The 24,177-nt window shown below is 29.8% G+C and overlaps 13 protein-coding genes across 13 annotated transcripts; 4 read left to right on the top strand and 9 right to left on the bottom strand.

The window, feature by feature from the left end:
* Window positions 1-331: 331 nt before the first annotated feature.
* cubi_00252 (peptidyl-prolyl cis-trans cyclophilin-type family protein) lies at window positions 332-1,342 on the bottom strand (the record flags this gene model as incomplete). Its single annotated transcript, XM_029017266.1, has 1 exon — window positions 332-1,342. The coding sequence occupies one exon, from the start codon at window positions 1,340-1,342 to the stop codon at window positions 332-334; it is 1,011 nt and encodes a 336-aa protein (XP_028875845.1).
* An 80-nt stretch (window positions 1,343-1,422) lies between these two features.
* cubi_00251 (mitochondrial import receptor subunit TOM40) lies at window positions 1,423-2,352 on the bottom strand (the record flags this gene model as incomplete). Its single annotated transcript, XM_029017265.1, has 1 exon — window positions 1,423-2,352. One exon carries the CDS (start codon window positions 2,350-2,352, stop codon window positions 1,423-1,425), a length of 930 nt encoding a protein of 309 aa, XP_028875844.1.
* Window positions 2,353-2,556: 204 nt separating this feature from the next.
* Window positions 2,557-3,093, bottom strand: cubi_00250 (uncharacterized protein; the record flags this gene model as incomplete). Its single annotated transcript, XM_029017264.1, has 1 exon — window positions 2,557-3,093. The coding sequence occupies one exon, from the start codon at window positions 3,091-3,093 to the stop codon at window positions 2,557-2,559; it is 537 nt and encodes a 178-aa protein (XP_028875843.1).
* A 151-nt stretch (window positions 3,094-3,244) lies between these two features.
* Window positions 3,245-6,832, bottom strand: cubi_00249 (dictyostelium gelation factor; the record flags this gene model as incomplete). Its single annotated transcript, XM_029017263.1, has 1 exon — window positions 3,245-6,832. The coding sequence occupies one exon, from the start codon at window positions 6,830-6,832 to the stop codon at window positions 3,245-3,247; it is 3,588 nt and encodes a 1,195-aa protein (XP_028875842.1).
* Window positions 6,833-7,045: 213 nt separating this feature from the next.
* Window positions 7,046-10,936, bottom strand: cubi_00248 (trafac type P-loop GTPase; the record flags this gene model as incomplete). Its single annotated transcript, XM_029017262.1, has 1 exon — window positions 7,046-10,936. One exon carries the CDS (start codon window positions 10,934-10,936, stop codon window positions 7,046-7,048), a length of 3,891 nt encoding a protein of 1,296 aa, XP_028875841.1.
* A 583-nt stretch (window positions 10,937-11,519) lies between these two features.
* cubi_00247 (uncharacterized protein) lies at window positions 11,520-12,390 on the top strand (the record flags this gene model as incomplete). The annotated part of the gene is made up of 3 exons (XM_029017261.1): window positions 11,520-11,845; window positions 11,893-12,164; window positions 12,230-12,390. 3 exons carry the CDS (start codon window positions 11,520-11,522, stop codon window positions 12,388-12,390), a joined length of 759 nt encoding a protein of 252 aa, XP_028875840.1.
* Window positions 12,391-12,642: 252 nt separating this feature from the next.
* Window positions 12,643-13,518, top strand: cubi_00246 (uncharacterized protein; the record flags this gene model as incomplete). Its single annotated transcript, XM_029017260.1, has 1 exon — window positions 12,643-13,518. The coding sequence occupies one exon, from the start codon at window positions 12,643-12,645 to the stop codon at window positions 13,516-13,518; it is 876 nt and encodes a 291-aa protein (XP_028875839.1).
* A 46-nt stretch (window positions 13,519-13,564) lies between these two features.
* cubi_00245 (uncharacterized protein) lies at window positions 13,565-15,466 on the bottom strand (the record flags this gene model as incomplete). The annotated part of the gene is made up of 1 exon (XM_029017259.1): window positions 13,565-15,466. One exon carries the CDS (start codon window positions 15,464-15,466, stop codon window positions 13,565-13,567), a length of 1,902 nt encoding a protein of 633 aa, XP_028875838.1.
* A 307-nt stretch (window positions 15,467-15,773) lies between these two features.
* On the bottom strand, window positions 15,774-16,559 carry cubi_00244 (proteasome subunit Beta type 1; the record flags this gene model as incomplete). Its single annotated transcript, XM_029017258.1, has 2 exons — window positions 15,774-16,202; window positions 16,251-16,559. The coding sequence occupies 2 exons, from the start codon at window positions 16,557-16,559 to the stop codon at window positions 15,774-15,776; spliced, it is 738 nt and encodes a 245-aa protein (XP_028875837.1).
* Window positions 16,560-16,810: 251 nt separating this feature from the next.
* cubi_00243 (uncharacterized protein) lies at window positions 16,811-18,225 on the bottom strand (the record flags this gene model as incomplete). Its single annotated transcript, XM_029017257.1, has 3 exons — window positions 16,811-16,858; window positions 16,904-17,022; window positions 17,070-18,225. The coding sequence occupies 3 exons, from the start codon at window positions 18,223-18,225 to the stop codon at window positions 16,811-16,813; spliced, it is 1,323 nt and encodes a 440-aa protein (XP_028875836.1).
* A 266-nt stretch (window positions 18,226-18,491) lies between these two features.
* On the top strand, window positions 18,492-19,442 carry cubi_00242 (phosphotyrosyl phosphatase activator; the record flags this gene model as incomplete). Its single annotated transcript, XM_029017256.1, has 1 exon — window positions 18,492-19,442. One exon carries the CDS (start codon window positions 18,492-18,494, stop codon window positions 19,440-19,442), a length of 951 nt encoding a protein of 316 aa, XP_028875835.1.
* Window positions 19,443-19,778: 336 nt separating this feature from the next.
* On the bottom strand, window positions 19,779-20,360 carry cubi_00241 (uncharacterized protein; the record flags this gene model as incomplete). Its single annotated transcript, XM_029017255.1, has 1 exon — window positions 19,779-20,360. One exon carries the CDS (start codon window positions 20,358-20,360, stop codon window positions 19,779-19,781), a length of 582 nt encoding a protein of 193 aa, XP_028875834.1.
* Window positions 20,361-21,413: 1,053 nt separating this feature from the next.
* On the top strand, window positions 21,414-24,158 carry cubi_00240 (uncharacterized protein; the record flags this gene model as incomplete). Its single annotated transcript, XM_029017254.1, has 1 exon — window positions 21,414-24,158. One exon carries the CDS (start codon window positions 21,414-21,416, stop codon window positions 24,156-24,158), a length of 2,745 nt encoding a protein of 914 aa, XP_028875833.1.
* Window positions 24,159-24,177: the final 19 nt, after the last annotated feature.

Below are 24,177 nucleotides of genomic sequence, written 5' to 3'. Positions count from 1 at the left end.
TTTATCAAAAGAAAAATTTCTGCAAAAACAAACAACTTCACAAATTTACTTTTAATCTTGTACGAGAAAACACGATTTGTCAATTTATATTATCAATTTTTTCCAGTAAAATTAGACAGAATCTCCAGTAATGCATGTATGCAGCCATTAGGCGGCGTGGGGTATGAAATAGCTAATGTCTCCCGCGTATAGATGTTTAACTCTTAAATTATAGAGAAAATAAAATAAAAAGCTTTTTATGATAAATATTTACTAATGCAAATTATGAATATTATTTCTAATATTTTTACTAAGTAATTTTCTATGAACTATCAACTATGTTTTACTTTAACTAATTATTTTTATACTGCCTTTGCTTCAAATGTTCATATACACTGCCAGAGCCAACTCCAAAACTTAAACCGTTATTTCTGTTATACCATTCCTCATTATTTGATTTGAGTGAAGTCTTTAATCTTTTACTAAACTCTCTTAATTTGTCGACTGTTTCTTTATCGTTCTTTTTGAAACTTTCTGACTTATTATTTCTCTTAAGTTCTTTAGTTTCATTATTCTGAGCAGATGCTTCTTCATTATTTTTGATGATTGGATCTTCCAAATGGCATGTTTCAAATTTTTTGCCGATATTTCTGCTAGTATTGTCCTTCAAATCATTTTGATTTTTTTTTAACGATTGTTTATAATCAGAATTAAATACAATGCGATTTTTCGAATTAGATTCTTCATCATCTTTATAGAAAGATAGTAGATTTCTGTTATTTATTAACTTATTTTTTTTTAAATCAACATAAAATTTAAAATCGGTTGAATCTGAGAATTTTTGCAATTTTTCGTCAATAACCTTGTATTTTGCAAAAGGATTCATTATTATCACTGTTTTAATGATTTTAACAGGTAATTTTGGAGAGAACTGATCATCAACTTCAACATTCTGTATGTCCATTAAATTGTAGATTGTGTCATTCGCAATTTTTCCAAACAATGTATACTTATTAAAATCTTTAATTTTATCCAATGTAATAAAAATATGATATTGAGATTCAATACTTGTTGAATATTCGTCCTCATTAAATAATCCCAACATTCCTCTGTGTTTAAATTTTAGCCTAGAATTGCATTCTAATTCAAATTTGTTTTTCGAATCCATTTCTAGCCTTCCTAAAACAATAAACTGGCCCTTAAATACCTTTTTTATTGAATTTCCATTAAAAAAACCATTTTCACACAATTCAAGAAATCTCCTTGTAATGATTGGGCATTCTTTACACCATAATTCAATATCAATTTCCCCTAATGTCGTTTCAAATATTAGCTTGCCACTTGTTGGTAAGTCGGAATTCATTGAAACAAATTAACATTCGATAAAGTCATACCGCTAAAACCTAATTATTATTAAATAAAAAAACTAAATCAATACCCTTTTTAATCTATTTTATCGTCTTTTTCATTTGGAAAAAAGTGCATCATGAATCCAAACTTGTAATCATTTCTTATGTAGTCTATTTCGCCAGAAATACCAAATCCTTTGTTATCTAAACACTGTAGTGATATTTTCCCACATGTATCTATCATCCCTTGGATTCTTGCTGTTTTGAACAAGTATTCATACCCAAAGCGCAATTTAGACTCATAATTTGGTATTGATACTTCTACTTCGCTTGCTAAGGACAATCGATCACTTACTTTTCTATAGAAAGAGGACCTGAGCGAGTGAATATTTGACAAAATTTTTCCTGGACTACTGAAATCTGGTTGTCTTATAATTTGATTAAAGAAAATATTTTTCCCATGGCAATATCTTGACCCCACAGACATTATTGAGGAGTTGTTAGCTGTAATCCAAGTTAGCTCACCACCTAATTGTAGTTTATTTGTAATCAATTGGGAAAAAAGTCCATTTAACAAAAAAATGCCTTGATATGCAACTTTTAGCGAATAACTGCTTTCTTTGCCATTATAATCAATGGAAGCTTCACTCATATTTTTATTTTCGTCTGATAAGCTTGAATTGACCGAAATTCTCCCCTCTATATTATTTCCAAAACAGCGAGAAAAACGACCACTAACAGTTCCTTCATCATTAACTCTAGCTAAAATAAGTGTATTTTTCGATGGGCTTTGATATGAAGGTCCAAGTTGATAAGAATAACCCTTGATATTTGAAGTCCCTAAAAGCAATGAATATGAGGTTTGCAAACTTGAGGTGATAGGCTTGGAAAATTCAGCTCTAAAACCATCAAAACTTTCTCTCTGAAATAAACTTTGAGATTCCAAAGAAAAGTTTTCAAATTGCAACGATTTATTTGTTTTTTCATCATACCCCCCATTCGTTTCGTATTCAAGTCTGTTCATCTATTTAATGAGCCAAAAAATATATTTTTATTGAACTAATATTGTTTTATTATGAAACTGATAGTTTATATAGTTAAAAATAACTATCAATTCTTTATATATCTAATTTTCAGATTAAATAAAATTTTTTGATTCAATTAGTCAAACTATTTACACAACTTATTATAGCGCCTAGGTAAATATAAATCACTATAAACTAAGTAATCAACAACATGACGGGAAATCACAGTCTTCATTACAACTACATTCATTTTTTGTCGTCGAACCTAGTTCAAATATACCATACCCTATCGATAACCCAAGAACAACGGAAAAAAATAATCCCCAATTAAAAGTCATAGCTATCAGCATCATTAAATAATGCATAGAGTAATACAAGATAGTTATTAAAACATTCAAAAATATAACTTTTACCCCTAATTTTTCATACTCCATTCTATTTTTTTTGATCCTTTTGATATATTTTTTGTTAATAGAAGAAATGAACATTGTAAAACATCCCATTAAAATGATGAATAAACACGAAATGAAATAATCAAATCTATTCGATGTTTTCCAAGATTCAAACAAAATAACTGATTCAAAGCTTTGATGAAACGTCATTTGCATTGCGATTGAAAGCATACTTCTATTATTTATTTGATTTATATCGTCTTTAGTCGGATTTTGAATAATTTCACCATGCATTTCATGGTTATCTTTAATCAATCTTATTACATTGTTCTTGCTTGAGCAACACATTATTAGATAAATGTCAAAAAAAATATCTATTATTAACAATTTATTTTTTTAATTTCCAAAATACTATATAACTCGAATATACATAATACCTAAAACAAATTAATAATTACTGCCAAAAAAAATATATATGTAAATATATATATATTTATGGTTAAACAAAGTTGTCACGCTCGAATTGTTCTCTTCTAGTATCAAAATTTTTTCTACTTAATAATAATTTTGTTCCTACGGAATTTGATACTTTTGAATCACTTTTTTTCATTTTTACAACCAATTTAACGTCATTTTTACTTGTTTCCGATTTTGTTTTTTGATCATTAGTCATATCTTCAGACCTTATATTGTCTATTTTTTTAACCTCCAACTCTTTAAAATGTTTTTTTTCCTGTATTAATTTTTCTTTAATCTGATTTCTTTTATCGGATAAACTTTTCCCATCTAATACTAGTGATTCGACAATATACTTTTGTAACTCTTGTTTATTCAATTCTTCACTTGGCATAGTGCCTAATTTTGAGATCTCGTCTAAAAATTCCCATGGAACATCCCTAGGATCGCTTTCAAATGTATGATGTATGTGCTTCCACTCACTATTTTCTAAATCACTATTTTTTACATTGTTTAACGAATTATTTTCTTCATGATATTCCATAACATTCAACTGATTAATATTAGAGTATTTTTCCGGGAGTAACTCCATTAACTTTAATTTCTCAGCTTCAATATCTTTTTTCATCTCATAACCCGGTTTCAGTTGTTCTTGCCAAACATTTTTTATCTTCTCAAAATCTTCTTTTTTTCTTGCATTGTAGTTTAAATTGAGAATGAAATCTCTATCCCAAAATATTTCAGGTAATAATTTTACATCTTTATTTAACAGATCAAAATCTATGTAATCGTGATTTAAGTCTGACTCATATTTAATTTCATGTTCCATCTCTTCATTATTAGAATCTTCTTTAGTTACTTTAAATAATTTTTCATTAATATCATCCAAAGACTTATTATAAAATGACTTAATTTTTTTTGGATTTGGTGGTCTCTTAACCCATGGACTAACATTATCATCCTCTAAATTACCTTTTTGAATATTTGGTGCCTTACCAAACGCATTCTTTCTTTCCTTATCTTTTTGAATAATTATATTTATTTCTTCATCATTCATATTATCAGGTAGCATGGGATCTCTTTTCTTATTAACTACGATTTCTTTTTTAACTTGACTCAAATTTTCGGTTTCATTATTATTTTTAAACATTCCTTTTTGTTTTATTGGTTGTATTTCAGGTGTTTTCATTGTTGAAAACGATATTGAAACACTCGAAGGACAACTAATCCATCTACTATCATCGTCCAAATCCCATCTTTTGATTTTTTGTGGATTGTCACTAAATGGATTATTTGTATCATAATCATCGTCATGTTTTTTGTATTGATTAATTTTTTCCTTTTCATCCCTAAGGTATGATGCTTCTGCAAACCAAAATGCTGGGCTTTCTGGATCTGTAGGAATCAAGTAAGAATAATTATTGTATCTTCTGTCCTTCCCAGTCGTCCTTTTAATGTTATTATCTGTTTCGTCTTGGTTTATACGTTTATCAATTTCATTTCCTTCGTTATTTACTGTTATAACCGCATTTTTCTTTAAATGAAGATCTAATATTTTTTGATTTTCTAGACCTTCAAATACTTTCAGTGATTCAGATTTCAAATTTTTATATAAATCTTGTCTTCTTGCTTGTTTTTTCGATAATTGCAAATAAACTTTGTCTAACTCGTCCAATATTCTGTTATAACTTCTTTGAGTTTTTATTATAGATTTTTGTCTGGTTGCTAATGTTCGATGCAATTTCTGTGTATATTCATCTCTATTTTTTTCAAATAATTCTTTCCTTAAATTAATTTCTTCGAACTTTTTTTCTAACAAATTGTATGTATCAATGTAGAATTTTCGATCTTTAATTTGACGAGACTTGACTTTTTCAGGATCTTCCAATTCAAATGAAACTGGTAGGCTATCAATACCACCTTGTTGTAAACATGAATACGTTGCGAACATTCTTTGTTGGCAATCTGTTATATCATCTAATTCAGACTCTAATTTTTTTTCGTCTTTAACTAATTTTTTATCATGTTTTTTCCCAGTTTCACAGTGCAAAACAATGGCTTTAGATAAATCATTTAAAATCTCCTCGTTTTTAATAAGTTTATTTGTAACACTTTTTAAAGTGTTATTTCTATAATCGTCCAGTACAGTAGCTCTGATTTTATCGTTTAAAATCATGTTATTATTGATCTCAAAGTTTTTTGATTCGTTAATTATTCCAAGCATTTTAATTATTTCCCTGTTTGTTTTCTCTTCTCTTTCTTCTGGAAATGGGGCCAAATTAGGTATTGAGATGTCAATCTCATTACCCATTCTTTTCATTTCATTAAAATGTTTGAATACCATTGATAATGTATAAGCTGGTTTAATATCAATTGACAAATTGTCAAATTTCAGGATTGTTTTATTTAACAAATTATTTTGATCAATTTCACAACTTTTATCCATCAGTTTGTTATTTGGTGAGAATTTAGATATTGGATAAAATGCAGGAGTTTTGATATATTGCCCATATAATTTAATATTAATTTCTTTATAGTCATCTAAATTGCATTTATGTACTTTATAATATACCTCATATTCTCCATTTTTCAAATCTAATATTTGTTGAATTTTGATCCCTCCAACTCCAAATACTTCATATTGGTCTCCTCCCCTTTTAGTTTTATTCCCCATCCTATCCACAGAATGTATTTTAAATGTAGATATTGTTCCATCTATATTGTAATATTTCAATCCTTCACCTTCAGCCCAACATAATTCCGGATATGATTTCCCCGGAGTTACTTGAACTACAAATGGGGATTCTCCTATTGAGTTCTTATTTTTGCCTTCAAAAATTTCTAATTTGTGTGGGACAGCTTTTTTACAAATGTATGATGCTGTGTAAGTACCATCATGATTATCTATTACACTTCCTTCAAATATTTCATTCATATCAAATAGTTCCAAGGAAATAAGTGAAACTTGATCTTGGCCATTTAAATTGTCTAATTGTTTGTATGGTGTTAATAAAATCCTGAAATTGTATCCCCCATAAGTTATCCTTTGATTATTTTCAGAATATGTATAGATCATTACCTGAGTAATTTCACCTGAGATAGCTTTCTTCAATCCAATTCCTGTAGCTCTGCAGTTTTTTGCTACATCTTCTGTTATTATTCCAGATGCTTGTTTAATGAGTTGATTAATTGTTATTTCCCCCTGTATTTTTCTTGTGGAAAATAAATCTTTCATAAATGAATCATCCGAATTATATTTATTTTGCAAGTATTTCTTATCAAAATAATTTTTTTTAATAGCACCGAACGAATATGAATCATATTCGTTTTTATCTCTGCCATCTTTTCTACTAAGCTGAATATCATTTGAATCATCATTTCGCATATTAAGAGTTTCACACTTAACAATTTGTTGAGTAGGGAGGAACTCCATAACCATTAGACTTGAATTTTTCATGGAGTTCAAGTAAGGTGCCTCATTTTTTTTAGTTCCACCATATATTCCCATGGGGATCTGAGCATTTATTTCTTTTGCGATTTTGGAATTCAGTGGGATAAATTTATGTGGATCCAACCTAGAAAAAAGTTCACTCTTTGTATCACCATTTTTACTACAGACTGAGTGCACCATTACTAAAAATTATTTCATTAATTATTTCGTTTTTAGCTTTTTGACTTTAAATACTTTTATTGATCAATTAATATAGCCTATTTGGAGACATTACGTGGCTCAGTGGACATGTAAATGCATTTATGGATTAAATAATCAATTATTAAAATAATAGTAAAATACTACTCAAATTTATTATCTATTAAAATATATTTAATTAATTCAACTATCTTATTAATATAGTGATTTCAAATATGGAAACTGAAAATTATTAGTTCCCTTAAAAACCTTCGGTTTTAAATTTTTTGGAAATGGTAATATGTACTTAACATGACAGCATCCAACTTCTCTAATAACGTTTTCTATTGGAATCTTTTCGTATTCGCGGTTGCTCATGTTTTCTTCTTTATTGCTCTCACTGAAACGTGTGTTTAATGGATTTTTATTAACTAGCCCTAAGAAATTATCCATTTGTTCATTAATATCCATTTCTATTTCCTCTAAGTATTTGTCTTCTGAATAGTTATTTAAATTACCTGTAGTATAAGGCTGATAAACTTGGGAATTAGGGAGACTGACACTCTCCAATGAATTTTCACGAGGTGAGTTTTCCGAATTAAAATTAGGATAATCGGAATGATTGGAATTTAGGTTTAAATTATTATCAAATAAAGGCAACCCGTTTTTATTTGAATTATGGGTGAAAGAAGAATACTGTTCAATATCTCTCAAATTTATACCATCATTAGTTTTCTTTAGTGGATTGTTGCATTGTTCTGGGATATTACTATCATAAAGAGGTCTGAACAGTTTGGGATCTAATGTAAATTGATGTTTTAGATTTGAAGTTTGCCTTTTAATTTCCTTAAGATCATCCAAAATATTATTTTTAATGCGTTGGTTTTCATCTTCTATGATTAAATTACTTTCAAAGTTTGACTTTTTATTGGGAAATTTATTGTTCTCTGTAATAAGTTTTTGTGGTGGACCAGGAAATCTTTCAGTTTGAAAAGAACTTCTGTCAAATTCGGATGTAGTATTCGAGAAATTTTGATCGGGAATAGTTTCATAAGAACTTATTCGTGAATCAGAAACTTCAAAATTATCATTATCTGAATAATTTTCAGAATTTTGGTTGTTGCTTTGACATAATTCTTTATGTTTGAATCCAAGGGCATTTATATCTGTAAACTTCTTGGGAATATTAACAAATATGTCCCAACTTCTACCATTAGGTTTAATCTTTTCATTTCTTCCAGCACCTGGCTCATAATATAGGAATAGAGATTTGTCCGTATTGACAGAAGTCTCACTTATTCCATTAAAATTTACAGATGCATCTGCATAGTGACAACGACATTTACTCCTTTTCGATAGCTGATCACAGCAAGGGCAACTATCCTTTTTTTTCGAGCAATTACTTTTATAAGGGCTAGCTAAAATTTGTTCTTCTTCATCTTGGTCACTTTCGTTTGAAGATTTAAAATCAAATACAATATCTTTTGGGCTGTGGAATTTATCATACTCAATATCTGAATCATATGATGGTGCATAAATATCTATTTGTGGGAAATTATTTGAAGCAGGTATAAAATCATGAATTTTCCCTCTTTTATGGTTTACATCTCTTTCATATAAATGTTTACTAGCTTCAATAGCTTTTTTACTGGCTTCTATTGCCTTTTGACTTGCCTCAATAGCTTTTTTATTAACTAATGGATAATAATTAGAAGATTTTTTTCCTTCCAGCTTAGACATGTAATCATTTATACTATCAGTATTTCCGTTGAATTGTAGAGATTCATCTCCAATTATTTTTTTTTGATTTTCCATGATAGATTTTTGTAGTTTGTTAAGCGAAATAGTTTTTTTTAACAACTTTTCGTATTGTTTAACTGGATCAAATATATTTGAATCAGGACCAATTCTTTCGCTGACTTGATTATTAAAATTATTTGATTCACCGATACATTCGTCGATATTCGGATATTTGTTACTATTACCAACATTTTCACTAACAAATATTTTTTTCTTCGTAGTATTACTTAATTTATCTGATTTTTCACATAGATTGACATTAAAATCTTCATTAACGAACTTATTTTTGTTATTTTCGAATGCTGTAGAATCGAATATATCAGTAATATCAATTTCAGACCCATTATTTTCAGTTTTTTCATCTCCATTTGATGAAAGTAAGATATCGTCAAATTTTAAACTATTTTTTAGTTGATTAGGAGCTTTGTTTTCTGAAATATCTTTAAAATGAACATCATTTATTTTTTCACTTCTTATCGTAAAGTCAAGATTTTTTATCTTATTCTCCATATGATCTTCAATTTCATTTTTCTTTTCTTCTGTTTTTCTACAATTGAATTTAACTTTTTTATTATCGAGCAAAGTTTCTTTTTTGATATTATCTTTTCCTCCATATTTCTGCTCTATTTGATTAATATATTTTAGCTTTTTCCTTTGTTCCAGTTCTTTTTCAGGTAATTTATAATTTTCAATTTGGAACCATTTTCCAGTAGAATTATTAATTTGGAAACCATCAAGGTCAATTACACCTGACCCAATGATATTTTCGCAATAAATTCTAATAATGTCATCTTCATTGCCACTCATCAAAATTCTTAGTATTCCAGAACCTTCAATAGAACGATTAATAAATGTCAGAAGTCGGATTATTCTGGTAACTCTTCCGCTACTCTCACTTTGCCAGATTCCCCTTTCTGACTTAATTACCATCTTGCTATTAATATTTTTGGAATCCTTCATTATATTTTTCCTACAAATCTCCACAAGTTTTGATTGAACAAATGGTTTTTTGAAACAATTTCTTTGAGGATATATCGGAAATTTCATGCTATTACCAACATACTCCAAAAATTGCAATGTATCAAAGATTGAATGGGGTTGAACAGTTGATTGATTATCATATGGTGATATTAAAGGACGAATGCAACACTTTTTTTCTAAAGGATACCTTGATAACGTACCAATTACAGTCAAGTTTGAATCAATTATAGTAGATGCAATATAGCTACTAATATTTGTAATATTGATTCGATTGCTTTTCTCATTTGTATGACAATATTTCCTGATCTCGAATGCTAAATCGAGCAAACCAAAAAGCGGAATTACTGTCTTTACTTTAGTACTTGTGCTAATACAAGATGATATTTCAAAAAATCGTAAGGTCCCACAGTTTACATGCGTTGTATTTATTACTTTTTCATTTTTCCTTATATTGTTTTCTAATTCTGATCTGTCGGCTGATTCAACTGAAATAGTTATCACCAGACTGCCGATCATATCATCTTTAATCCATCTTTCACCAAAATCACCAAATATTGTATTTTGTATTTGCTCAGGAGTTTTTTTTTTCTTTCGATCATCAAGTCTTTCTCTACGAATTGCATCTAAAACCTTTTTCCTTGCTACTGCAGACAAAATTGATGCAACCAGTTTTTCTTCATTTTCAAATAGATGCTCGTGTTCACCCTTAATAAAATAACCTAATTCACCCCCCAAATTTTTAATCAATTGTAATGGATTTTCTGGATTAATTAAATCACGAACATTATCCAATTTATAGTTTGAAGAATCTTCTCCTATTTCTAATACAGATGCCTTAACAACAAAAAGTCGATCAAAGTTACCACTAGTTTCAGTGTTAACACCTCTTTCATTAATGTGAAGACCATTTGTGTAGCATCTTATAGCAGCAAAAATATCATATATAGATTGAAGTACTATACCAATACTTCTTTGAGAACCAATTAACAAATTTGTTTTACCTGTTTTATGAGGGCCACAAATTATCACATTTGTAGAAATGCCATCTAAAACATTAACAGCATGTTGTTGTAACATAGTTTTTCTATAAATTTCACTATTACATACATCCTCTTTAAATATTTCGTCAGTAACAGTGCAACATCTAGTTTTTGAAATAGACGATTTTCTACTTGCCCTAACCGATTTACCGTGGTCTTCTGCGTTAAATACCCATTGGCATTCTTTTGAGTTTTCACAAAAAATTTTTTTTTTAGATGGGCAGAATCTAACAAATGTTCTAATGGAACTTTTTTCTCTTTTCAAATTTATTACCCCACCTTCCATTTCATTATATTAAATTTACATTTAATATTTATTGTATATGGAAATTTCGTTTTATAAAATTTTGATTCCAAAATAGTAAAATATAGACATGACGTTTAATGATAAATTAATCAAGTTGTACATTTTACACACATTCACATTAGAACAAAAAAACATATCTTTATATTTTGGATTTAATTAAATATTGTTTTAAAATTGCTAAAAATAAAAACATGAGAATACATAAAATCTATTCGAGTTACTAGGTTAGATTAGTAGTTTATTTTACACGTATTGAAATATTTATTTACTTGCATATATGCATGTGGAAATTTATCGGTATATTATCAAGCGGATATACATGCAATACATAATTGCATTTTTTTTGTAGGCGGATTTGAAAATTGATGAACTAAAATTTGTAGATAAAAATTAATAAAAATTTAATAATAAATGTGTGATCTTTATCGTGAGGAGATAAGGAAGATAATTAAAGATACAGGATTTGACTGGAGAAAGGTATGTAAATGAGATATCAACAGAATTTATTAACTGTCAAATTAAGAACGTTAAAATTGTTGATAATTTAATTGGTTCAATAAAAATGAACTTGAGTAAATGTGGGAAAAGAAAGAGAACGGAGGAATTAGGATTAGAAACTTGGGAAAAAAAAGAAACGTTAAATAAAGATGATTCTCAATATGAATGTAATAATTCAGGAATTCTATTAATTCCCACACAAATTGACGAATTTAAACAACTAAAAAATTCGTCAGAGTTATTTATTCATTCTGAAGGTCTTCACGATTTTACAGTAAACAGAGGTATTACTGAGAACAAGCATGAAATTTGTATTTTTGATGAAACATTGTCAAAAAATTTGCTTGAAGAAGAGATTTTGCATAATTCAACACCAATTCCTACAATTGTGTAAGTTACAGTGTTTTATAATTACTCTAAAGTATTATCAGTTTTAGTGGGTGCGACAACATCTGTAATTTTGTAAACAAAACTCAAAAATCTCCAACTATAAGAACATCTTCAAGTATTACATTCTTAAGTAAAAATATCGGAATAAAGAAACGAAAGTTGATAGTACCTCCAATCATTTATGGAAGAAGGTCGAGAAGTGATAATAAAAACAAATCAATAAAACATGATAAAATCACTTCTAAGCCAAAAAGAATGATGAAATTAAAAGGCAATAATTATGTTAAAGAATACTTTGTATATAGAGATGAGGATTACGGTAAGATATATGGGAAAATTAATAAATATGCATTCAATGATCAAATTAAAATGAATTTTTTCCAGGAATAATCGACAATGCTGATCAGTTATTGCTTGAAGGAGAGAATGTTCATAGGCAAGATGATGATAGACAGACGACTAGTGAAGTACAAGACTGGGCAATTGGGCTTGTAAAAAGATACTTAGGCGAAACAGTAAAGTTAATCCGCCAAGAAGTAAGTTAATTCAATATTATTTAACTTCTTTAAAATTTTTTCAGCCTTTTAAAATGAATACCAAACCGGACCGTATAAGAACCTTAAGACAAAGATTCGGATTTCCAACTAAAGTTAGAGAATTATAGAGAAGTCATTTATAAACTAATTGTACTATATCCGAATAAAATTAAACATAAAATTACAGTGAAACATACTGGATTTATGGTATTAAATTAATTAATATTTATAGCGGGTTTAATTAATATTTAACAAATATTTATGTCTGTTAAAAAAAATTGTAAATGCAGATTTAACAATGAAATTGAAATTAATGAAGCAGTCCCATACGTAGTTTGTGCAGTAATAAAAGAGCCATGTTCAATACTATCTCTAGATATTTCTTTTAAAGAGAAGAAAAAAAATTCAAAGATCACATTAGGTCTATACAATATATTGCTTTTATTGTTAATATTGTTGGTTTTTTTGTTAATTTTATTTTCCGGAGGAATAACTATAGGACAGATGGCACCCCCTCCAATTTTTATAGGGAATATCTACGGATTACCTATTAAAACAGATTCGTTTATTGTTTCAGCAAATGGGACATTTACCGCAACTCTAAAAATGCCAGTATATAACAAGAGTTTGTTGAGTGGTAGGCTTTCGATAAGGAATATAGATTTTGCCCCAGTTTCTACAAACTTTATTTGCACTCCAAACAAAAATAACAATATTTTTTCTCACTCTATATTAGATGAAAATTTGTCAAATGGTTTTATTTTTCCGTTAAATAAGAAGTTAACTACAAATAACAATAAAATACTAATCGCAAAGAAGGTTACATTAGTTACAGAAGACGAAAATCTCCGTCAATTAGAATATGCATTAGGGCGTTATGGAGAAGCTGAAGTAAAATTAGGTGCTTGGCTTCCTCCTGGAAGAAACGAATTCATAATGCTAATTAAAGGTAATGTGGACTTAGAAAGTGCAAAAAAAGTTTTGGGTGAAACTATAGGTTCAGATTGTAAAAATGGGATAGCAAAGAGTTTCGTAGTAGATATTAAATTAGATTTTAATATGAGGTATTTCCTTGGTTCAATATCATCTGTACAACAAGATATAGGGTTTGTATTATTTCCTGGTTGTAACAAATAGTTCACGCTGGGGATACAGGAACAGGAGTTGTGCGATAAGACTGAAATTATTTAAATAGTCCAAACTTGGATGTGGCCTTTGAGAAAATTTTGTTTACTAACCCATTTTTCTTTATTTTACTTGATAAATCTGGAGATGAAATAAAGTCTGAGGCAATATCGAACATTATTGGTTTTACTTGAATTGGGAGGAATTTTGGATTAAAAGTTTCACCATCGAGGATTTCATTCATATTTTTATAATCTAATGCTTTGTTTTGTTCTGTTACTTGAATTGCAACATTTGAAAGGTAAATATTATACGACTTATTTGCCATATCATCGAGATTGCGATTAATATATTTAATTAAAGTAATAATCCTTTGAAATATTTCATCTTTGTCTAAATAAATTTTGCTAAAATCTGCTTCCTTTGTTTCAAGACGTGACTTTACCAAGTCACAGAGTACAAATGCCTCTTGAAATTTTCTTTTCTGACCAAAACAATGTGACAAGAATAAGCTACGGCAATTGTTAATTATTACTTTCAGTATCTCTGCTAAAGCCGTAGTATTTTTAGTTTTACTATTCGAGGTGATTTCAGAAATATTGAAGTTAAGTATGTCACAAATGCGAACTCCCTCTTCAGGGTATCTTAAGGAGTTTATTTTTTTTGAGAGTGAATTCTGAAGCTCATTAGATATATTTCCCCAATTTTCATCGTGGAGAAAAACTAATTTTGTGTAGAATTCAGGATTATTGAAGTATTCCATTAGTTGAAAGACAAATATTAAATCTCTCTCAATAGAAACAAATGAATTAAATTCTCTGGCATACGATTCAAACGCAATCCAATCATTTGATTGGTAATTGCTTATGAGTGTAGTTTCATTATTTGCACTAGCTTTTGCCATTTCCTCGTGAATTTTATTGCTTAAAGTAGTTGAACACATTAAAGTTTCAGAAAAACATTCAATCACCACATTGCTTGAAAGTTTGAGAATCTTCTCGGTGTCTTCAGTAGGAATTGACTCCTTGACTGCCTTATAGTTTTCGTGTAGCTCGACTAATAATATTTCCAAATTTGAAATCGGAACGCAATATTCTTTATCATTGTAAGAAAATTTCATATTTGAATTATTAGCAAGTGAATCACCTATTTTTAGCTCATTAATTGTATTATCGCAACAAGGGACCAAAATATCAAGACGCTTACAATGGTACAAGCAAAGTCTAATGAGTGGTGCCATTTCCACTATTTGATCATCATATAACTGAACGCATTCTACCTTAGAATGTTTGGAAACATTAAAATCTGGAAAAATGTTAGATTTTTCAAATATAGAAGAATCTAGCTTAAGTTGTTGATAAAGTTTCAAAGATTTGCTTAGTTCAATTGCACCTTTCTCCCAATTTGAACATTTGAGATAATAGTTTCCAAGAATATAACTCTGATAGGCTTGAACTTCAACTATGCTCCTAGTAGTACATCTATTCTTGACAACTTCTATTAATAGGTTAGACAATTTACATCCTCTCCTTAGTTTACGTATTTCATAAAATTTTCCTCTATTATTTGGTGTTTTTAGCTCTGTAATTGCACTGTTAGTTCTAGATCCTAGGTCAGCTCCTGTACTCCAATTCCTTTCAATTAAAAGAATAAGTAGCAATAAGTGTTTGTGGCTTGTGTAGTCACCACATTCATTGTAACTTTTTTGGAATTTACTTCTTCCACACTTCATTTTTAATCCAGATCTTAATCGGTGAAGCTTTCTAGAACAATACCGTGTATATTGTGCAAAATCTTTGTGCTTTAAACCATTTTGGTTTCGTAAATATTTTACAATTACCAATAATGGTAGCTCAATTTTATCAGTGATTTTCATATCAAAATCTACAAGATTGTCTTTAGTACCAGTTACTTCATAATCTAGTCCATCGAGCATTTTGTTGTTATTTATTGAATTCATTATTATACATCAAAAGTTTGTTCATTACAAACGAATATAATGAAAGCTAATTATTACCGACCTCAAAACCGTTGGGTAATCAGAAGAAGACACAAATAAATGTCAAATTTAGGAATAAAAAAAGACTAAAAATATAATTTGAATTTTACATAATTATTCTGCGGGAAATCAATACACAAGCTAGAATCATTTCTAAAAATTATTTTAAAAAATATCATTATCTTTAAAAACTGTTTTTTCAGGGTTTTGCACTAAAATTTACTTAGGTATTTATTTTTATTGTGATTAGCTAATGTAGTATTAAGAATTAGTCTTTTCTTAAACCTAATAAAGAAACATTTATTCCTGAGGAATCAATAACAATGACTTCTGCAGAGTCACCTGTATGTACGTCTCGCTCACTAGCACTGGTAAGCGAATCCTTAATGATGTTGATGATCCCAACTTTATCAATGGGATTAAAAGAAGTCTGATTATTTCCTGATATTTGATTATCAAGGATTGAAGTGATTAGAGAGCCTCCAGATCCAAGTGCCACAAATTTATGTTGTTCAAAACTACCTACCGCATCATAACCATACACCACACCTTTACCCTGTTCATCTAACCCCGAAAGCAAACAAAACGAATAATATGGGAAGAATCTTCTTGAGTACAATATACAAGAGAGTAATTGGGCAATTGCATTTATTGAGGGTGTTTTGTTATGTTCAAATTCGTATAGTTTTATCTTTGCCTAACATAAAATTATTAAACTATTTGTGATGAACAGTTTTAAACTTACCAATAGCATTTTTCGAAGCGCATTTATATCTGCAAGCATTCCACTGCACGCTAGAATACACGTATTTGTTAATTGACATGTTTTAGAAACCGATCTGGACGCGATTCTATACATTTTGCTAAGCCTCGTATCTGCCGCAATAACAACGAAATCTTCCCCTGCCACAGCTACACATGAACCACCATTATTCATATAAGGGTTAAAATTATGTTCCATTTTACCATAAGTTTTTTTTTCCGTCTCAAAAATTAGCTGATCGCAAAATCCCTCAACCTGTATGGGATCTTTATTTCTAATTACTGAATACATTTCAAATAATTCTTAATGCCACTTCCTTAAATTTTGAATAATTAAATTGTGGTAATTCTTAATTTTCGATACGATAAATTATTTCATCTCTCTTTGTGGGGGAAAGAAAAATAAGCTAATAAGGCGCCAATTGTTTAATAGGAATAAAATATTAGATTATAGCAAATTCAAGTAAAGTGTAGATAAAAGTAGTAATTGTAATTAGATTAACAACTAGCAGATTAGGGAAATCTAGGAAATATCGTTTTAACTTATGGACATTTTTTATTTATTATATTTGGACCAAACTCTTGATAATCCTAAAAATAATTTGAATAAGAAAATCACATATAAAATGAACTTACCCTTTTTGAAACTGTAAATTGAGGAAAAGTTCCGAGAGAAGAAAGAATTGAAGCTCCGATCCATGCAGATGCCAATCTTTCAGATGCACGTGGGGAGGCAACAATTCTAGGAGCTGGCCCTAACTAAAATACTGAATATATATTTCAACATAATCTTTATATAAACTCACCGAATTATTAAAGATTACAGAAGGTTTTTGATCAATAATTCCCTGATGTAGCTTGGAATCAAATCCACTAATCAATGTTGTTCCCCCCGCAAGAATAATAGATGATGTAATATTTGACATTTCTTTGTTGATATTTGATGTCTCAATTATTGAATTTAAAACCATTTGTACAATTCCTGGATAACCTTGGTTGGAACTTCCAGATTTGAAAAGTAAATTGGGAATTGTGTTACGTATAGATGTAGTATCAATTATGCTGCCATCGGGGAGATGAAATTCATTGTTATCGTTTGAATTTTGGGTGTTTGGAAAAAAAAGATTAGAATGCTTAATCTCTCTAATCACATGCATGATTCCCCAATTTAAGTAGGATTCATCAACGTTTTCCAAAGGAACATGATAGTTACTTGCTACATTATCATTTCCACTTTTGAATATTCCAAATTCGGGAACAATGTTTACCTTACCGTGGATTTTTTTATATATTTCGTTATCCAAAAAGTCACCTGCGACTGGATACTCTTGAATACTTCCCTGAATGCAATGCCCATCTTGAACACAAGAAACATTTGATGCTGATGCGCCTATATCAACCACAATTCCTGAAGTCCTTCCACAAGCAAAACAGGAAAGCACCGGTCTTTTTGAAGTAAATAGCGACGTAACTTCAAGTCTTTCAAATGCAATTTCTGCAAGTTTAGTAGAATGACTGGGGTTTGATATTGAGTGAATAGGAATCACGAGTGTATGACCACTTATCCTATCATCAAATGGTTCAAATATATAATTGTGTCTAGTTGAATATGAAGAGGTGTTATTTGTGAACTTTTGCGACAAAGACAACTCTTGAATAATTTTTGTTAAATATTCCTCATTTATATCAATTGTCTTTTCTTGAATATTATATTGAAATGGGTGTAAAACTTCAATATAATCTCGTTTTTCCCATGGTTTAAGAGGAAAAATGCTGTTACCAAACCTATTTGAATCGATTACATCGACATCTTTATTGGGTATTCCAATGCATGTGGGCACTATAGTCTTTGGTAGGTCATCACCTCCATACCCTATTCTAATAGATTGAGTTCCAATATCCAGAATGATACTGGAAGATTGGTTTCCTATTCCTGAACTCAAGAGTACGTCTGACATATTTTAAACTGACCTAAACGCAACAATAAAAAATTTATATTGTGCCAAATAAATTACAGCAAAGACTTCAGAACCACCCTATATCTTTTGTTGTTAGTTTTTTTCTTTGCATAAAAGTTTTCTAGAAGTCAAACTTCTATCAAATACCCCAAAAAAGTTAATTGAGCATGATGCCGCCAAAGCCACAAGCTGTATATTAAAATATATAATCATTTAAATCATTTTACTTTTACATCAGATTATCGTTGTGCAAAGCTGACTATTCTATGGGTTTAACTGAAAGGGTAGAGTGTACTGAAAAAATAACTGACTTAGAACGGTTAAATTACTTTATCTGCGGTAAAACTCATTCAGATATTATTGAATTTATTGAACTATTGAGTGAGAGTGTTAAAGGAAAAGTATTAGTACAGCAGCAGGAATATGAAGAAAAAAACAATGAAAGATCTGATCTTGGATTTAAATCAATTGTAATTATTCTCAAATTGCTATCTAAATTAGACTCTAACATAGACGAGATTCCACCAATAAAACAACCAATGAGATTTGGGAACAAAGCTTTTCAGGCTTGGTATGACAAAACAAACCAGACGTGTACATCTTATATTTCTGATATTCTGAAGGAAAATTCTGAAAAATATTTGCAAGAAATTACGAATTATTTTGCAGAATCATTCGGAAATAGATCCAGAGTTGATTATGGAACTGGCCACGAACTTAATTTTATTCTTTTTCTTATGTGTATTTATAGGCTTGGAATATTCCAGAAAAGTGATTTTCCTGACCTGATATTGGTTGTATTCCATAGATATATTCTTTTAATGAGAAGACTTCAGTCTGTATATCTGCTAGAGCCTGCTGGTTCAAGGGGAGTTTGGGGTCTAGACGATTACCAGTTTCTCCCTTTTTTGTTCGGTTCTGCTCAGTTTATAAACTCAAGTGAGCTGTTTCCCGTCCTTACAAGTCAAATACTTGATCGTTCAATACTAGAAACCTATTCTGCAAAATTGCTATACATTAATTCTATACAGCATATTCTTAATATGAAGACAAACGTATATTTTGCAGAATGCTCTCCTATTTTATATAGTTTAACTTCTGTTCCAACTTGGGAAAAAATTTACTCTGGTATGATTAAAATGTACGTAGCAGAGATTCTAAATAAATTCCCCATTGCACAACATATCTCATTTGGGAATTTAATTCCGTTCGAGTAAATTCGTTTTCGTAATCGGAAAAATAGCTGTTCTCAGACTCAACTTACCAGCTTGGTACTTCGAAAAACAGTAGTGGAGATCTGAGATACTTTAATATCAAAATCACATTGGCAACTAATGGTTAACAAAAACTAGTATTGAGAACCCAGTTAAATCGCATAATTACAAATAAACTGATAAAGTGCTAATGTCATTCTCTATTACATTTAGAAAAATATGAAAAATTATTTTAAATAGCGTTAAGACCTAAATCAGAGTAGTTGCAATGTTTCTATGATTGACATAAAATCAATAAATTTAGTTTATCACCCACCCATAATGGAAAATCACTTTCATTTATCCAATTGGAAAGCCACAAGGCATTGGGATACTTTCTGGATTAGGAGATCTCATATACATAGGTAAAGCAAAATTCGTTGGATTAGATGAGCTGGATGCCAGCGATTTGTTTCCACCACCACTAGAGTAGTTAACAAGTTTTGGGTTATTTGTCCCACATGACGAAACGACACTATATCTTCCTTTCCTATTGGGTGGTGGAGTTGCGAACAAATTCACAGTATTATTGGTGGCATTTACGGATTCTGAATTAATACTTATAGGTTCTTCACTCTGCGTTTTAAAATGTGGTTCCACACTTTCACAGTTATTAGTACGGCTTTGCGGTCTAATAAGATTTTTGGATTGTGGGACGACTGGTTTTGTGCCAATGTTTCGTCCGTTATGTAATAGCTTTAAAATTAAAGCACCGGGATTATCCCCATTAGTTCTATTGTAGTATTTATTGTATACAGTGGAGCTTGGTCCATTAGAATTAGGGCAATTACTGACCATAAAATCTCTTTTCTTTTTTCTATTACTATAGTGTGAATTATAACATCCACCAGAAGCTTTTTTTTCTGATCCCTTAAGAGGCATTGTGATAATAAATGAATATAACCAAGTGAATAAAAAATATTCTAATTGCATAAATTAAAAATCATCTATTTGCTTTATATTACTTCCAGTATATATATATTTACATTTATTCGTGTTAAGTACAAAAATGCAATCGCAAACTTATTTTCGTTATATTGCCACTATATATACGGATTTAAAAAATAATTTAATTTTGGAGTGAATGTTGTTAGTGTAAATAAATTAGTGTATTTCTTTAGTACAATTTGGAAAAGCAGGCTTGTTATTAAATAGTAAAAACTTAAGTGGATATCACATAATTCCAATCTTTTTTATTAAAAAAATATCCAACGGAAAATATTGAAAATCCACGTTGTAACCAAAAATAAATGAAGTACAGACTGAAATCAGTAATCAACTTCGTAATCTATTGTGATTGATTTAACATCACTTGTGGAAAAATAAGTAATGGGTTCGTCCAGTGTTGAACTCTTATCTTATTATTAAAAACCAATATAATCAATTATTTCCTCATAATTTTTTTCCCCCTTTTATCTTTACTCGTATTAATCCTTCACATCTCTGTCTATAGGCGGGATCTATCTACGACAGTCAAAATGTTATTTTATGCATTATTACCGATAAAAATATTAGTTCTAGTATTCTTGCATATAATATAATAACCCAACTTCTTGACCTAGTTCTGCCCGAAATATATTGTTGCTTCTAAAATCAACTATTAATATATTCTGTATTCAATTTACTCATATACCTCTTTAATTTATTACCACACAAACAATTTACAAATGGAGCGCCTGACTTGTTAGTTCTCAGCGCCGATAAAATTTAAGTCAAATTTTTTACTTAATTTAACAATTAGTCGAAACAATAATTTTTTTCATATTGAATAAAGGTAATTAGTTTCAGAAAATTTAAGTTCTCTAACTGCCCAGGATAATATCATCTGTTACTTTCATTTAACTATTTCGAAATTACTTTTTTTGTTAAAGGTTGATGTATTTATTCTGAAAAGAAATTAGGGATTTGAGAATAATCACTAAATCGTCTTATATAATGCAGAAGGCTAAAGCACAAGAAGATAGTTTATCTCAAGAGGGCGTAAATAAGAACTTAACTTTAACTTTTGAAGAAGTAAATAATTCAATACCTGCATTTAGAGATGATTTCCCAACTAATGCAGGTGAAATTAAACAGTTAAGAAGGGAAGATTTGTTAAATGAACATAGAAGAAAGCATTTAGAAAGCTATTATAAGAGTTCTGCAGAATGGTCTAATTATGAGAAGCGGCAGAGAAACAATGAAGAACTTGAGATCAAGTCATTGAGTTCATTTATTCATGACTTAATTTTATTGTCTCCAAAAACTAAGGAAGAGTATGAAAACGTAATCAACATTCTTAGAAGGCGTCATAAGATTGCTCCAAGTAAGGCTCAAATTATAAGAGTGTATGAAGAATTAGTTTCTCAAATGGGGATAGAGTTTTCGAGTAATGACATTAACATGCTATTTCAGGAATATAATTCAAAAAATAATCAATCTCAGATAGGAAGCAACTTGGAAAAAACCTTGCTTTCTAAGAAGGCTGTTAGAAGTCAGTCTGGAGTAGTAGTTATTACGATATTAACTTCTCCTGGGGCATTCTCTTGCAAACATGATTGCCATTATTGTCCAAATGAACCTGGGCAGCCTAGAAGTTATCTTTCAACAGAACCTGCAGTATTAAGAGCCAACCAAAATTCATTTGATGCCATAAAGCAGTTTAGAGATCGATCAATTACGCTAAAAAACAATGGACATATAATAGACAAAATTGAGATACTAGTTTTAGGAGGAACTTGGAGTGGATACCCTAGAGAGTACCAAGACACCTTTATTCGTGACATTTATTATGCTGCAAATACTTTTACAAATAAAAATAATATTTATGATAACAGAGACTATATTGATAGAGAAAAGCTTTCTCTTTCTCAAGAAGTTGAACTTAACCAAACTGCTGAGTGTAGAATAATAGGGTTAACATTAGAAACAAGACCGGATTACATCACACTAGACGAAATACTCCGATTAAGAGAATTTGGATGTACTAGAGTCCAGCTCGGAATTCAACATACTGATTATTGGGTTTTAAAACTCATTAATAGAGGTTGCTATTTGCGACAAATTGTTAAATCAATTAGATTACTTAAAGATACAGGGTATAAAGTTGATATTCACTTAATGCCAGATTTACCGAATCCCTATGATCATACAAACACAAACGAACTCAATTTAACTGAAGATGAAAGTATCATGCTGTCAAAAAAACTCAATTTACTTAAAGACTTACAGGCATATATAGGATTTGATAATGCACAAACTTTGGGTGTAGTTAATGACTATTTAATGCTTTCTAATGTTCTAAGCGATCCAAAACTTCAATGCGATCAATGGAAGCTTTACCCATGCGAAGTTGTACCATTTTCTAAAATAGAGGAATGGTATGAAAACAAAGCGTACCTTCCATATGCAGAGATTTTTCCAGATACACTTTGTTATCTATTATTATCATGTAAAGTTGGGCTTCATCCGTGGATTAGAGTTAATAGAGTCATTAGAGACATACCAAATCAAAGTATCATTGCAGGTAACAGTTGTACAAATTTAAGGCAAATGATCCATGACAAGATGAAAGCCCTAAATTTAAGTTGCAGATGCTTAAGATGTAGGGAAATCAAAGATAAACATATGAACCATAAACATATAAATCAAATAAATACAAATTCTAATGACAACTCAAATGATAAGGAAGAAAACAACAATAAATTAAAAATCAAAAAAACCAAAAAAATTAAGAAAAATACAAGAAATAAAGAAAATGGCTTAAATACAAAGGTTAGAGACATGCAAATTGTATTAAGAATAAGAAAATATGATAGTTTTGGAGGGGCCGAATTTTTTATTTCTGTTGAATCAAAGGATGAGATTGACCTTTACGGCTTTATCCGTTTGAGGGTTAGATTCAAAGATGAAGAAGTATTGACTCAAAATCAATGTAGTTTAAAAAATGAGAATGAAGATGAAATGAATAGTAAGTATTCCATGGACGAATTTATTGAAGATAGTGAGGAGATTTTGGAGAAATTTCCAGTTTTGAAAAATTCAGCGCTAATTAGGGAGCTACACATTTATGGAACTGTTGTTCCACACTACGTAAATGAAAAAGAATCCGATTCTGCAGTACAACACAGAGGATTTGGTAAAACTCTGTTGAGAACTGCTGAATACTTAGCTTTTATCCATGGGTTTTCTCGCATTGTAGTTATTTCTGGTGTTGGGGTGCGTGAGTATTATGCCAACAATGGGTACTTTCTTCAAGATACATATATGGTGAAGAATATAGATTCTCCGTCCATTAATAATGAATTTGATATTTATTTTTTGGACTGCAGTTTAGAAACTGATTTATTTAAAACACTAAATTATATAAGATCTATCGAGTGCAATAATCAGTTGAAAGGACGCAGTGATAATAGCAATATACCTGGGCTGGCCAGGTATAAAGAAATGAAGTTTGAAAACTATGCTAACACCATTAATATTCAGATTTATAATAACGCTTTGAAAATTTTGCCTGTACAAGTAAATAATATTCAATATAAAAATATGAAAAATTCTGCAATAAAAAATGTATTAAATAATATTAAATGTTTAGTATTCAATCATTTTAACAACCGATTCTCTTGGATTGTTGGAATAAGTATATTTACTTCATCCATATTTGGTTTAAGTTATTTGAGATCTAAAGGAAGACTAGTTTAGTGAATTAATTTGCCTAGAA

Source organism: Cryptosporidium ubiquitum, assembly GCF_001865345.1.
Source record: "Cryptosporidium ubiquitum isolate 39726 chromosome Unknown contig_11, whole genome shotgun sequence".
In the NCBI taxonomy this organism is placed as follows: domain Eukaryota; phylum Apicomplexa; class Conoidasida; order Eucoccidiorida; family Cryptosporidiidae; genus Cryptosporidium; species Cryptosporidium ubiquitum.
Note: the sequence above shows the minus strand (reverse complement) of the source record. Positions and strands in the feature narration are given on the sequence as shown.